A 12,859-nucleotide genomic window follows, 5' to 3' on the forward strand; every position below is an offset into this window, starting at 1 on the left:
CGTATTTCCACTTGGCTGCACCTACTGTTACGATAACGATAAATCAAGTGCAATACCTGCGTCGACCTGTGTCGAGCAGCAAAACACCGGAAAGCTTCTAGCCTACCGGAAAGTTACAAGAAGAACAAGAATAGTTACCTCATCCGGTCATGTCACACTTGTTGTTTATAGATTTTTCTCCCACACCAGATGTCTGGACCCTGGACAGATAACAGGTAGGTCGCCAGTTCGTCCCTTGTTGTCAGAAATACAGCATGCATACACATTTGTTTAGTGTTTGTTAAAGTGTTTGGTTTAAAAAACGTGCTAAACCAGTAAGGAAGGTTACGTAACTAAGGTGAATAAAGTTGCATACACAACATAGAATGTGTGGATATTTTTGGTGCATTACTTGCGTATATTTGGATATCATTCTCACTTATTATTTTAGCCACCTATACATTAGGCTATATATTCCCCTTTTTCCTCTTTGCATCTTCAAAGAAATACACATTGCCACTTAATCTGTATTCATCTTGTCACTTTTCCTTCGAAGAAGGAGAGAGGGACCCTAGGAGGTACGTAAAGGAGTTGATGAAATCCTGTTAAGACAGACAATCAGGTGAGAGGTCCTAACTAGTCAATGATCTAAATTTATCAAAACTTGTAGACACTGTAGCCTTTAAGGACTGGAGTTGCACACATGCCATAGAACAACATGAACAAGGAAGTGACAGACTAATAGTGCAATGTTGGTAAATGGTGACAGACTGACTGATCTGCAAGTAATAATAAATATGTATTTGTTATGCAAAGTGATTTGTAGATCAGTCAGTCTGTGTGGAGAAGGATGAAGACCTTTAGTGACGTGCAGGACATAGTAAAACACACACGCTATCAATGACATGCAGCTTTTGTCATAGACGGGGGAGGTTACTATGTGAAGGAATGTGTTAGGATTGGAAGTTTTCTCTTTATGTTTCTTTTGAGATGGTATGGCCTCTGAGGACCCCCAAGACCAACTGGATGAGGCTATTAAAATGGCATAACGCCTTGCTGAGGAGCTCAACCCAGAGAAGGACCCACAAGCCCAACTGGACGAGGCCATTAACGAGGCAAAAAGACTGGCTGAGGAGCTCAACCCAGAACGGGTAATGTAACAAGTCTTACATTACCGGTAATGTAACCCCTACAGCTCCCATACGTGCATAAATATTCCCAACACAACCCCAGCACCACAGCGTTATGATTTATCATTGCTTTTTGTTTGTCAAAGTAGACCCCACATGGCACAAATGTGAATTTAAACGTAGACTCCGTGATATGATCTGAACACGAGCATCAATGATGTTGCCCATTGAGCATGAGGCACAAGGGTGCACTAATTAGCATCCTTGTGAACTTCTACACATGTTAGCAGTGTGAGTGAGCCACTACTGCAGGTGCCTTTCCTCAGCTGACAAATCACTTCACCTTATGTGGAAATAAAATGATTGCTTGTGCTCCATATGTGCACAAGCGAGCCATGCTTGTGGGAGAATTTTATTAGTGGGCCATCCATGATAATTGAAATGCACTTTTTAGGAAAATAAGAAGAAAAAGACAAACAAGCCTCCAGGGATTAGGTTCAGATGGAGACAAAGGGATGAGAGAGGACAGATTGTTTCTCAAACCAGGAAGGCAACTACATCCACTTCTTTTGGTAAGTTTCATCCCGTCTAGGTGTTTAATTTTATTGATCCCTGATCTGACTTTTTCCTTTCAAACATACTGTATCATAGTATATCAAACTTTTGTTGCCGTGCCATAGGCCGGTCTAGTACCATCTACCCACAGCACATAATATATTACATGCAGGTCTGATCCCACCTTTCCCTTTCCCTAACTGTTGTCTCTGATGAAAATACATATTTAACGAAAGGAGAGTCAGAATTCCAGCAAATCTTTAGAATTGAAACCTTTTTATTACCAATTATTTCAGCTCCAAGGGCCAGTACATCAAGAGCCAGACTAGTGCAACATTTAGGGCCAGTCACTGAGGAAGAATCAGGTATTGATGAGCGATTGAATATATTAATCTATACAATTCCTTGTTATTCAGTGGCCTTGTAATTAATTTATTGTATTTTTATTAAATCTGTAATTGGTAGTTGAAACAATAACAAAGCACACTCCCCATCCCCTGTTTTGGTTAAAAGCTGAGTGATGGGGTTGGCGAAATGTAACCACTTGAATTTATTGAGAGAGCTATTATTGCAATAACTTACCATCAATGTTATTAAAATAATAGTTTTAACCATATAGCATTAATATAAATCCAAAAATGGCTTTATCAACTTCTGAATGTTTTTAATTCTAACCCTTTCCTTTTTTGCATATCTTATTTTAGAGACGAGTACCAGTGGATTGGAATCCACTCCAGTTTTAAACATTGATGAAGAAATATGTATGTTTAAATTGTTTTACTTTCAAAATTGGGGTCATCTTGGTGTTACTGAATTATACTGCACTACATCTTTATTTTGACAGTGATGCAACATTTTTAAATGTGTCTCCAGAATTTTGGATTTGAGATCAAATGTTTGATATGAGGTTACAGTACAGAATGTCACCTTTTATTTCAGGGTATTTTTAGACTTTTCTGATTTTCCGTATCGAAATGAAGGCACTTTATATGTCTAGTTGCAAGTTTTATTGGTCGTATGTACAGGATACTGATGGTAACACAATCCAACGAAATGCTTACTTGCAGGTAGCTTCTCGACAAAGCAAATTAAAATGCTGGAGTGTAGAGACAAATTCAACATTTTAGCATCACTGTCCAAATACTTCTGTAGGGGAGTGCAATAACAACATCCTGGCAGAGCTTTTTCCTCCACATTTCCTTTAATATGAAGCAATCTGCCATTCCACATTATGGAATTATTCTTAGTTGAATTCATTCAAATCCACTATTGGAATGTTTACACAGTGTCGTTCCTTTTGTAACCACTGTCTGTAATTGTGGAAGCTGGAAGCATTTGCCTTTGAGGAGAGTTTACTCTGTAGTCAAAATACACTGAGTGTACAAAATATTCCTAATATTGAGTTGCACTCCCTTTTGCCCTCAGAACAGCCTCAATTCGTCAGGGCATGGACTCTACAAGGTGTCGAAAGCGTTCCACAGGGATGCTGGCCCATGTTGACTCAAATGTTTCCCACAGTTGTGTCAATTTGGCTGGATGTCCTTTGGGTGGTTGACCATTCTTTATACACACGGGTAAATGAAAAACCCAGCAGCGTTGCAGTTCTTGACACAAACCGTTGGACCTGGCACCTACTACCATACCCCTTTCAAAGGCACTTAAATATTTTGTCTTGCCCAGTCACCCTCTGAATGGCACACATACACAATCCATGTCTCAATTGTCTCAAGGCTTAAACATCCTCCTTTAATCTGTCTCCTCCCCTTTATCTACACTGAAGTGGATTTAATAGGTGACATCAATAAGGGATCATAGCTTTCACCTGGTCAGTCTGTCAGGCAAAGAGAATGTTTTGTACTCAGTGTGTTGTTGCTGTTTTAAGAACATTCAGAATTTCTATTTGACGATGGGATCAAGTTCTATTGTTTGATATTCCAATTTAGACTTTACTCAACATTTTGGTCTGCCCTGTAATTGAATTTACTGTAGAATCAAAGCTGAGGTTTTTGGCTTGTCACACCATAGATTGTGCAGAGATATATTTGCTGTCACCCACTTACAGCCCTATGTGCATTTTAATATATTAATTATATCATATTCTTAATTGAATCATTTTCCCATTTTTGTGTTTTCAAAAAAGCAATACTTCATAGAGAAATTAACATCCTCCTAGCTGACTTAGAAGACCCTGAGTGTTCAAATCCTGCTGTGCCTGGTGCATCACACAGTTGGAGTGTGAGGAAGGAACTCTCACAGGATAGGTGGAGGGAGTCCAGGCCTGAGATTGTAGATTCTCTGCTGGCTGCAGAGCATGCTTCTCAGAAGATCTGTCAGTCATGCAATGTGAAAAGGGCTATTCTGCGATGTAGAGACTGTCTGCCGAAACAGCTTTACTGCGAAGACTGCGATGTCTCTACACATGCAAAGTTCCCCCTGCACAACAGAGAGTCCATGATCGAGGGGTTCTACACGCCCCTTCCTCCAACTACAGCCATATCCCTCCACAGTGATGGGAAATATGCACTTCATGAACAGGGTGTGTTTAAAAAGAAATTGCGGCTGATTGTATTATATCAAAGTTCAAATGTATTGTTGTTTATTGTTGTATATAAATATTGTCCCTAGATTGTTTCTTACCATTGGATGTACCAGAGGTGATATGTGGTTGCCTGACAAGCACCATCCATGTTGGCCCTGGGAAACATATCATCCTCGTAGGAATAAATGGTATGTGCAATATCTACAAGAACCAAACAGTGATGTAGCAATGTAAAAAAACATTAATTCAGACTACATTTTTTCCCTCAAGGTCGCTACAATGTCACAGTGCCTGTGCTTACCTGCACAACTTGTCTTAGCACCTGGACAGCAAACCTGGCAGATCTGATAAAGAATGGGTACTGGCCTGCCACTGTCAACTGTGACACCATATACCAGGTAGATCTGTTCAGCTCTTTTGAGGAGCTGAAAGTGTCAGCCCCAGGAATGTCCCGTCTGGCGTTTATGCGGATTTTGGAGCAGCGAACTGACTACTTTGGCAGGGTAACAATCAATTATACTCAGATTTACCAATGTATGACTTCAGGTTAACTATGTTACATTTTGTTACAACACTTTGTATAACATAACTTTATTTCCAGTACTACTATGTTAAAACTTCAGGTCTCTTGCTACAGTATGTGTTAGCCTCCTGCACCACTGTCCTGCCATGCCCCTTATCTGTGCCACTCTTGCTACAGTGTGTGTTAGCCTCCTGCACTACTGTCCTGCCATGCCCCTTATCTGTGCCCCTCTTGCATCCAATATTTCTGCTCTTTACAACATAAATACTCGTCTTACTTTTGCATTGACTTTCACCTGCTTTGCTGTCAACACTATGTACTGGCCCTACTTTAACTCAAATCCAGTCAGCCATAGTGAATTATAGTATGTTTTGTTTATACTATTGTTGTAAGTTATTTAATATATTTTCTATATGTATTTTTCCCTTACCAGAACGGAATGATCTGTGGGGACACTTTTCAAAAAAGCTTCTTTGAGTGGACGTACTCCATGGCCACCAGGGGTATGGGATTGCATAATTATGTTTAATTCATGCATAGGATTATTTGTGCCAAGACATAAATCTAAGATACAAAAAAATATATTTTTTGGGGGGTGGGGGACTCTATGATGAGAGTTCAACTCTTCCAAAGGTTTCCTAGGGGGGTATAAAGGTTCATGGCAGAAAAAGTGGATGTATAGAAATGCTTATATAAACATCGATATTGACGCTTCTAGAAGTTCAAAAATAGACATTCAGCAGTCTATATGTGGCCTTTCAACCCCTATACCCATGACCCACATGGCCGCATAACCGCACCTCTATTGCTATGGTCCTCGACACATCATATTCCTGATAAGCAACAATGCTGAAAATTAATTCTCACTGCCTATTCAAAAAAAGCAGTTGTGAAATTAGTTGGCTTTCACCTTCACTAAATACTTTCCGTGGACAACTAGCCTAGAGACCGAGCAGATAGACGGTCTGCCTCTATGGGCTAAAAATTTTGCATGCCAATATCACTCAGGGGTAGGCCTATATCCAACATATTTAATGCAGGTAAAGTAATATATGTAATAGCATTATATATACTGTATATATGATCTTTATATATGTAATCTATGTTGATTTACACGTAGGCCTATGTATTATAATACATAGCCTAGCTGCGCCTAGCCTATGGGCCTATAATAAACTTGGATATGAATTGCGAAGTTCATCGTCAGTCGGCCAAAATGCTGTCCCAAAATGCAACATTCTCATCACTTTGGATGATTCTTTCCTCATTACTGAGACATTCACTAAGTACTAAAGTTAGTCAGCCCAATCCACTGCTCATATCAAATGTATCAACATTGTACTTTGTGCCTAGGCCTAACATTGTACTATGTGCCTAGGCCTCTGGTCAAAAGTAGTGCACTTTCAAGGGAATAGGGTGGCATTTGGAAAGAAATGATCCAGTACCTTTATCCATTGAACTAACATTCCTCCAGTAGAAATACAGAAGGAAACAAGTGACCTTTAAATCTCAGATTTGCATTAATTTGTTCCAAACAGAATGTTGTAGCTTTACTATATTGGAAAAGTCCCAGGTAAAATGAAGAACTGTGTATGTTAACCTTTTTCTCCTTTTCTAATAGTGCGCCTGTGTTTTATTTCAGGACTACGGACAGCTACTGTTAGCTAGTGCAGCAGAAATGCAGGGTATACCCTGGCGAGTTCAGAAGCACGGCAGTGGAGACTGGAGAGTGTCACTAACAACAAAAACGAAGACCACAAAATGATTTTTGCCTACTGTAAACATTGGCATTTCAAATCACATTATGACTGTGATTTTCAACCATCTGACCTACTACTGTCTGATTCATATAGCCTGATTTTTTTGTGTTTGTTCTTTATTATATCAACTGATTGCTTCTGTATGGGGTGCTTTGGCTGAAAGACCAACACGTTTGATCTGGAGAAAAAAAGACTATTAAACTAGCAAATTAACTGTCTTTAGTAAATATCATTGTATCTACTCCATAAGATAATCAGCTATGTGCATTGTGTTATAGAAATAGGCAGACTAAAGGTCAAAAATGAGAGTGAAATTAAACATAAATATTTAATAACATAGTGAAATGAATCAATACAAACATAAAAGACAAAAATACTCGACTACTTTAATACACATAAGTGAATTTATCACAATACTTTTGTTCCCCCAAAATGGGGGGGCTATGTACAAAATGTGCTGTAATTTCTAAACGGTTCACCAGATATGGATGAAAATACACTCAAATAAAAGCTGATCGTCTGCACTAACCTCATAGTGTTTGTATAATTTCAAATACAGTTCAGGAGTACAGATCCAAAACCAACAAAAAAAGTGTCACTGTTGCAATACGTTTGTAATACATATGTGCATAAAGTATGGTTAAACTGGAGAAACCCGGTCCTCGGCCTTGATCCAGTCATCGTCCCATTTCTTGCCACTGTAAGACAAGAAAGAAAACATAAGGAATGTCATGTTTTTAAGCAGAAATAGATAATAAATCATTCAATATGTAATTGTGAGCAAGGGTTGCACCTATTCCTTTGAAAAGGGTTTTATGATTTTTGGTTAAACCTAATCTGATGTTGGTCAAGTGCCTTCTTCTCCTCTCAAATATAATATTTCAACTACATAAAGTACCTTGCAAAAGTATTCATACCCCTTGGATTTCGCCACATTTTATTGTGTTACAATGTTGGATTGAAATTGAGTTAATTTATATTTTTTGTCAACAAGCACCTCAAAATGGTGTACTCTAATGTCAAAGTGGAAGAAAATTTAGATTGTTTATAAAGGCATGCCTAAATTAGTTCACAAGTTAAATTTGGCTTAACAAATCACATATGTTATATGGACTCAATAGGGGTTAACATTATTTTTGAATAACTACCCATACATCTGTACCCCATACATAAAACATCTGGAAGGTCCCTTAGTCAGGTATTGAATTTCAAGCAACAAAGACGAGGGAGCTTTTCGAAAGCCTAATAAAGGGTACTGATTGGTAGATGGGTCACAATAACAAATCAGACATTGCATATCTCTTTAAGCATGGTCAAGTTAATAATTATGGTGTGGATTATGTATTAAACCACCCAGACACATCAAAGATAGTCGTTCTTCTGAACTGAGCTGCAGGACATGAATGCAACTGCTCAGGGATGTTACCATGAGGCCATTGGTGATTTTACAGTTACAGGCTGTCATGGTAGAAACAATGAGGATGGATCAACATCATTGTAGTAACGCCACAATAATGACTTAAACTACAGGGAAAAGAAGAATACAAATATACAGAAGAGAAAAAAAATCTATTCATGCATCTTGTAGCAACAAGGCACTGGAGTTAGTACTGAAAAACACTGCAAAGGAATATACTTCATGTCCTAAATGCAAAGCCTGTTTTCCACCAGACACTGGGAGAGGAATCCACCTTTCAGCAGGACAATAACCTACAACACAATGACAAATCAACACTGGAGTTGCTTACCAAGAAAACAGTGAATGTTCCTGAGTTGCCAAGTTCAAGTTTGGACTTAAATCTGATTGGAAATCTATTGCAAGACTTTTAAATTGTTGTCTAGACATGATCCCCAACATATTGACAGAGTTCAAGACTTATAAAGAATAATGTGATAATTTTGCCCAATCCTGGTGTGTTAAGCTCTAAAAGACTTACCCAAGAAGACTCACAGCTGTAATCACTGTCAAAGGCGTTTCCAAGGGGTCTGACTACTTTTGCAAGGCACTGTAACATCCAATACCAAGGTACAGCCAAAACCATATGTATTTGGAGAGTGAAGGTAAAATGTGAAATTTGGATCTATACTCCAGAATTTAGTATTTTAAATAAAAGGTTTCATTTACTATAACTTCAATACACTTTAAGTGAATTTGGCCAAATACTTATGGCTTCCTCAAATTGGGGGACTATATACATAAAGTGATATCCTTTCTAAATTGTGAAAAGGTGACCTGTACTACCGCCTCATATGAAACATTTGATTTCAAATCCAAAATGCTGGAGTTTAGAGTCAAATTGTACATTTTAACTTCACTGTCCAAATATATATGGTGTTGAGTGTACAGTATATCCTCAATACATATGATGTTGAGTGTACAGTATATCCTCAATACATATGGTGTTGAGTGTACAGTATATCCTCAATTCATTCTAGGAGATTAGTTTAAGTAAACATACCATCCAGAGCATGGCTTCCACCTCACTTTCTGCTCCTGACCCTTTATTATGAAACAAATAGAAACAAACCAAAGTAAAAGACTCAATAACAAAACTTAAGAACGGGAAAGCATAGTTATAACGCACACTGTAGAACAGATCTACCGCTTCTTAGACTTGCTTTCAAGTAGAATGATGATCTTTAACTAACATTTCTATGTGAATTTGGTCGGGCCACCCAGAAAGTTACATATTGCCACTTTAACTACCAGGTCTATGCGCTGCAAGTTAACTACAATTGGTGTTGCACTAGGATTAGCCTGTAAATACAGTCACAGGAATGTCAATGTTCTGCAGATTTACCTCATTTGAAGTTCTATTGGCAAGAATCTTGAGAATAGGGAAAATCGTTTGCCCCGGATGCACTGGACACTCTGAAACAATAAATGCATTAATATATTTAGTCACCACTCACCAGAACATTAATACAGTTAGCAGGACAGTCAATTGCATTATTCATTGTACATCTATGCCTAGCCTTAGACTGCACTCTTACAAATGGTTATTTGGCTGTCACCATAGGAGAACCCTTTTTGGTTACAGGTAGAACCCTTTTGGTTCCATGTAAAACCCAATAGAGTTCTACCTAGAACCAAAAAGGGTTCTCCTTTAGGGACAGCCGAAGAACCCTTTTGTAACCCTTCTTTCTAAGAGTGTACAGTATGCCTGCCTCCTGAAAAGTAGGAGGCCATCAATAACTGGAATTGTTTTATACATTTATTAAAAGCATAATTTAAGTTATTGACATCATTAACATTTATGAATAAACAATATAAGTTAGATACTAATTTACCTTTTTGCATGTAGTCATATTTCCTCTTCCTTGGTCGGGGTTGGATGGGGTAGGATGGAGTTGGATGGGGTAGGATACGGTTGGATGGGGTAGGATGGGGTTGTGTGGGGTAGGATGGGGTAGGACACGGTTGGATGAGGTAGGATGGGGTTGGATGGGGTAGGATACGGTTGGATGGGGTTGGGTGGGGTAGGATGGGGTTGTGTGGGGTAGGATGGGGTAGGACACGGTTGGATGGGGTAGGATGGGGTAGGATGGTGTTGTGTGGGGTAGGACACGGTTGGATGAGGTAGGATGGGGTTGGATGGGGTAGGATACGGTTGGATGGGGTAGGATGGGGTAGGACACGGTTGGATGGGGTTGGATGGGGTAGGATGGGTTAGGATGGGGTTGGATGGGTTAGGATGGGGTAGGACACGGTTGGATGAGGTAGGATGGGGTTGGATGGGGTAGGACACGGTTGGATGGGGTAGGATGGGGTTGGATGGGGTAGGACACGGTTGGATGAGGTAGGACGGGGTTGGATGGGGTAGGATACGGTTGGATGGGGTAGGATGGGGTAGGACACGGTTGGATGGGGTAGGATGGGGTTGGATGGGGTTGGATGGGGTAGGATGGGTTAGGATGGGGTTGGATGGGTTAGGATGGGTTAGGATGGGTTAGGATGGGGTTGGATGGGGTAGGATGGGATTGGATGGGTTTGACTGTGTCATGCTCAGCGAGTTGGAGTTGGTCTCCTGGGTGGTGGGGGATATCAGGGGTTCAACCTGGTTGAGGATGGGGGTGTAGCTGGTCTCCTGGGTGGTGGGGGATATCAGGGGTTCAACCTGGTTGAGGATGGGGGTGTAGCTGGTCTCCTGGGCCGTGGGGGATATCAGGGGTTCAACCTGGTTGAGGATGGGGGTGTAGCTGGTCTCCTGGGCGGTGGGGGATATCAGGGGTTCAACCTGGTTGACGATGAGGGTGACGCTGGTCTCCTGGGCGGTGGGGGATATCAGGGGTTCAACCTGGTTGAGGATGGGGGTGTAGCTGGTCTCCTGGGCGGTGGGGGATATCAGGGGTTCAACTTGGTTGAGGATGAGGGTGTAGCTGGTCTCCTGGGCCGTGGGGGATATCGGGGGTTCAACTTGGTTGAGGATGGGGGTGTAGCTGGTCTCCTGGGCGGTGGGGGATATCAGGGGTTCAACCTGGTTGAGGATGAGGGTGTAGCTGGTCTCCTGGGGGGCAACTGTATCAGACAGTTCTTGGGCAGCAACAGGGGGAGGGTTGGAGGGTTGTAGTGTGGGGGTATGGGTGTTGATTGCCACTGCGAAATAGAACATATTAAGGAGATGGGACAGACAAGTGGACAACAGTTTCCAATTGGCAGAGGTGAGCATGTATATTTAAGCAATAAGGCCCGAGGAGGTGTGGTATATAGCAATATACCACGGCTAAGGGCTGTTCTTATGCATGACGCAATGCAAAGTGCCTGGATACAGCCCTTAACCGTGGTATATTGGCCATATACCACAACCCCCCAAGGTGCCTTATTGCTATTATAAACTGGTTACCAATGTAATTAGAGCAGTAAAAATAAATCTTTTGTCATACGGTCTGATATACCAAGGCTTTCAGACAATCAGCATTCAGGGCTGGAACCACCCAGTTTATAAATAAACTTCTACACAGGATATGTGAAAAGAATGTGTTGAAATGTTGCTTGCCTGAACTAACTCCTCTACTTTAATAATAACAATAATTATACATGAAACATACATAGCTTTACAATTGTAGAAACTAACAAACAATCAATAATCTAACTAAACAACAGGAAGAAAAACATTAAACAAAATACTTTGGCGCAAACATGCATTCTTTGTCCTGATCTTGTCCACATTCTGATTGTGCCCACATTTTTAGAAATGCGTCTACACGTGGTCTTATCAGTCCACTGTGTCCGCATTGTGAACAAATATACTGGTCCCGCCTTGTATGCTAATTCTTTGACAAATATTCTTTCAAAATAATACTGTTTTATTTATTTTAAGACACATATATATTCCATAAGTCAATGGTGCCACCTGTCAATGATTTTAGAAGGCAGGATGATTTAAATGGTTTTACTGTCAACTCCAGACGTGGTCAGGAAGATCTGATCACAATGCTTCTTTTAATCGTCTACACCTGTCTGAAAATGTGGGAACAATCAGACTGTGGACAAGATCAGGACATATAATGCATGTTAGAACCAGGTGTAAACGGGGCTAGATAGAGGTAAGAAGGGCTCAAGGAAAGGGTGTGATGTGTGAGTATGTGAGTGAGATAGCAGGTGAGGGAGTGAGCAGGTGTTGCGCATATGTATGAGTGTGTGAAACAGAAGAGGTGTGTGTGGGAATGGTGGAGGGGGAGGTAAGGGTAGGCCATGGTGAAGAGGTGTGTGGAAATGGTGGAGGGGGAGGTAAGGGTAGGCCATGGTGAAGAGGTGGGTTTTTAGGCGGGACTGAAAGATGATGATGGACTTCCAGAGCTCCAGAGCCTAGGAGCAACCCTGGAGAAGACCCTGTCACTGAAACTCTGGAGCTTGGACCTGGGGATGACAAGGTGGCCAACTGTGGTTGAGGGGAGAGAGCATGAGGGCTGATAGGAGAGAAGAAGGTCAGAGAGGATGGGGGTAGCAAGGTGGGGGGAGATGTTTTTAGGTCAGGAGGATCTTGTAATTAATGCGGTGGGAGACAGGGAGCCAGCGGAGTTCACAGAGGATGGGGGTGATATGCTGCCAGGATGATTTAGTGGGTTAGAAGATGGGCTGCCAGGATAATTTAGTGGGTTAGAAGATGGGTTGCCAGGATGATTTAGTGGGTTAGAAGATGGGCTGCCAGGATGATTTAGTGGGTTAGAAGAAAGGCTGCCAGGATGATTTAGTGGGTTTGAAGAAGGGCTGCTGAGTTTTGAGCCATTTGGAGCTTATTGAGGGAGTCTGTGTTAGTGCCGGGGAGTAGTGAGTTGCAATAGTCTATTCAGGAGAAAAAGAAAGCATGGATGAGAGTTTCGGTCGGCAGAACAGGAGAGGGAGGGGCTGACTATGGCGAATTCGCCTAAG

General features: G+C 41.1%; 1 protein-coding gene across 1 annotated transcript; it reads left to right on the forward strand.

Moving 5' to 3' along the window:
* Positions 1 to 1,342: 1,342 nt before the first annotated feature.
* On the forward strand, positions 1,343 to 7,052 carry LOC120052184. The gene is made up of 9 exons (XM_038999018.1): positions 1,343 to 1,375; positions 1,564 to 1,681; positions 1,961 to 2,029; positions 2,369 to 2,425; positions 3,805 to 4,200; positions 4,290 to 4,391; positions 4,474 to 4,706; positions 5,160 to 5,229; positions 6,369 to 7,052. The coding sequence occupies exons 1-9, from the start codon at positions 1,343 to 1,345 to the stop codon at positions 6,392 to 6,394; spliced, it is 1,104 nt and encodes a 367-aa protein (XP_038854946.1). The 3' UTR covers positions 6,395 to 7,052.
* Positions 7,053 to 12,859: the final 5,807 nt, after the last annotated feature.

This window comes from Salvelinus namaycush, chromosome 8 (genome assembly GCF_016432855.1).
Source record: "Salvelinus namaycush isolate Seneca chromosome 8, SaNama_1.0, whole genome shotgun sequence".
NCBI classification, from domain to species: Eukaryota; Metazoa; Chordata; class Actinopteri; order Salmoniformes; family Salmonidae; genus Salvelinus; species Salvelinus namaycush.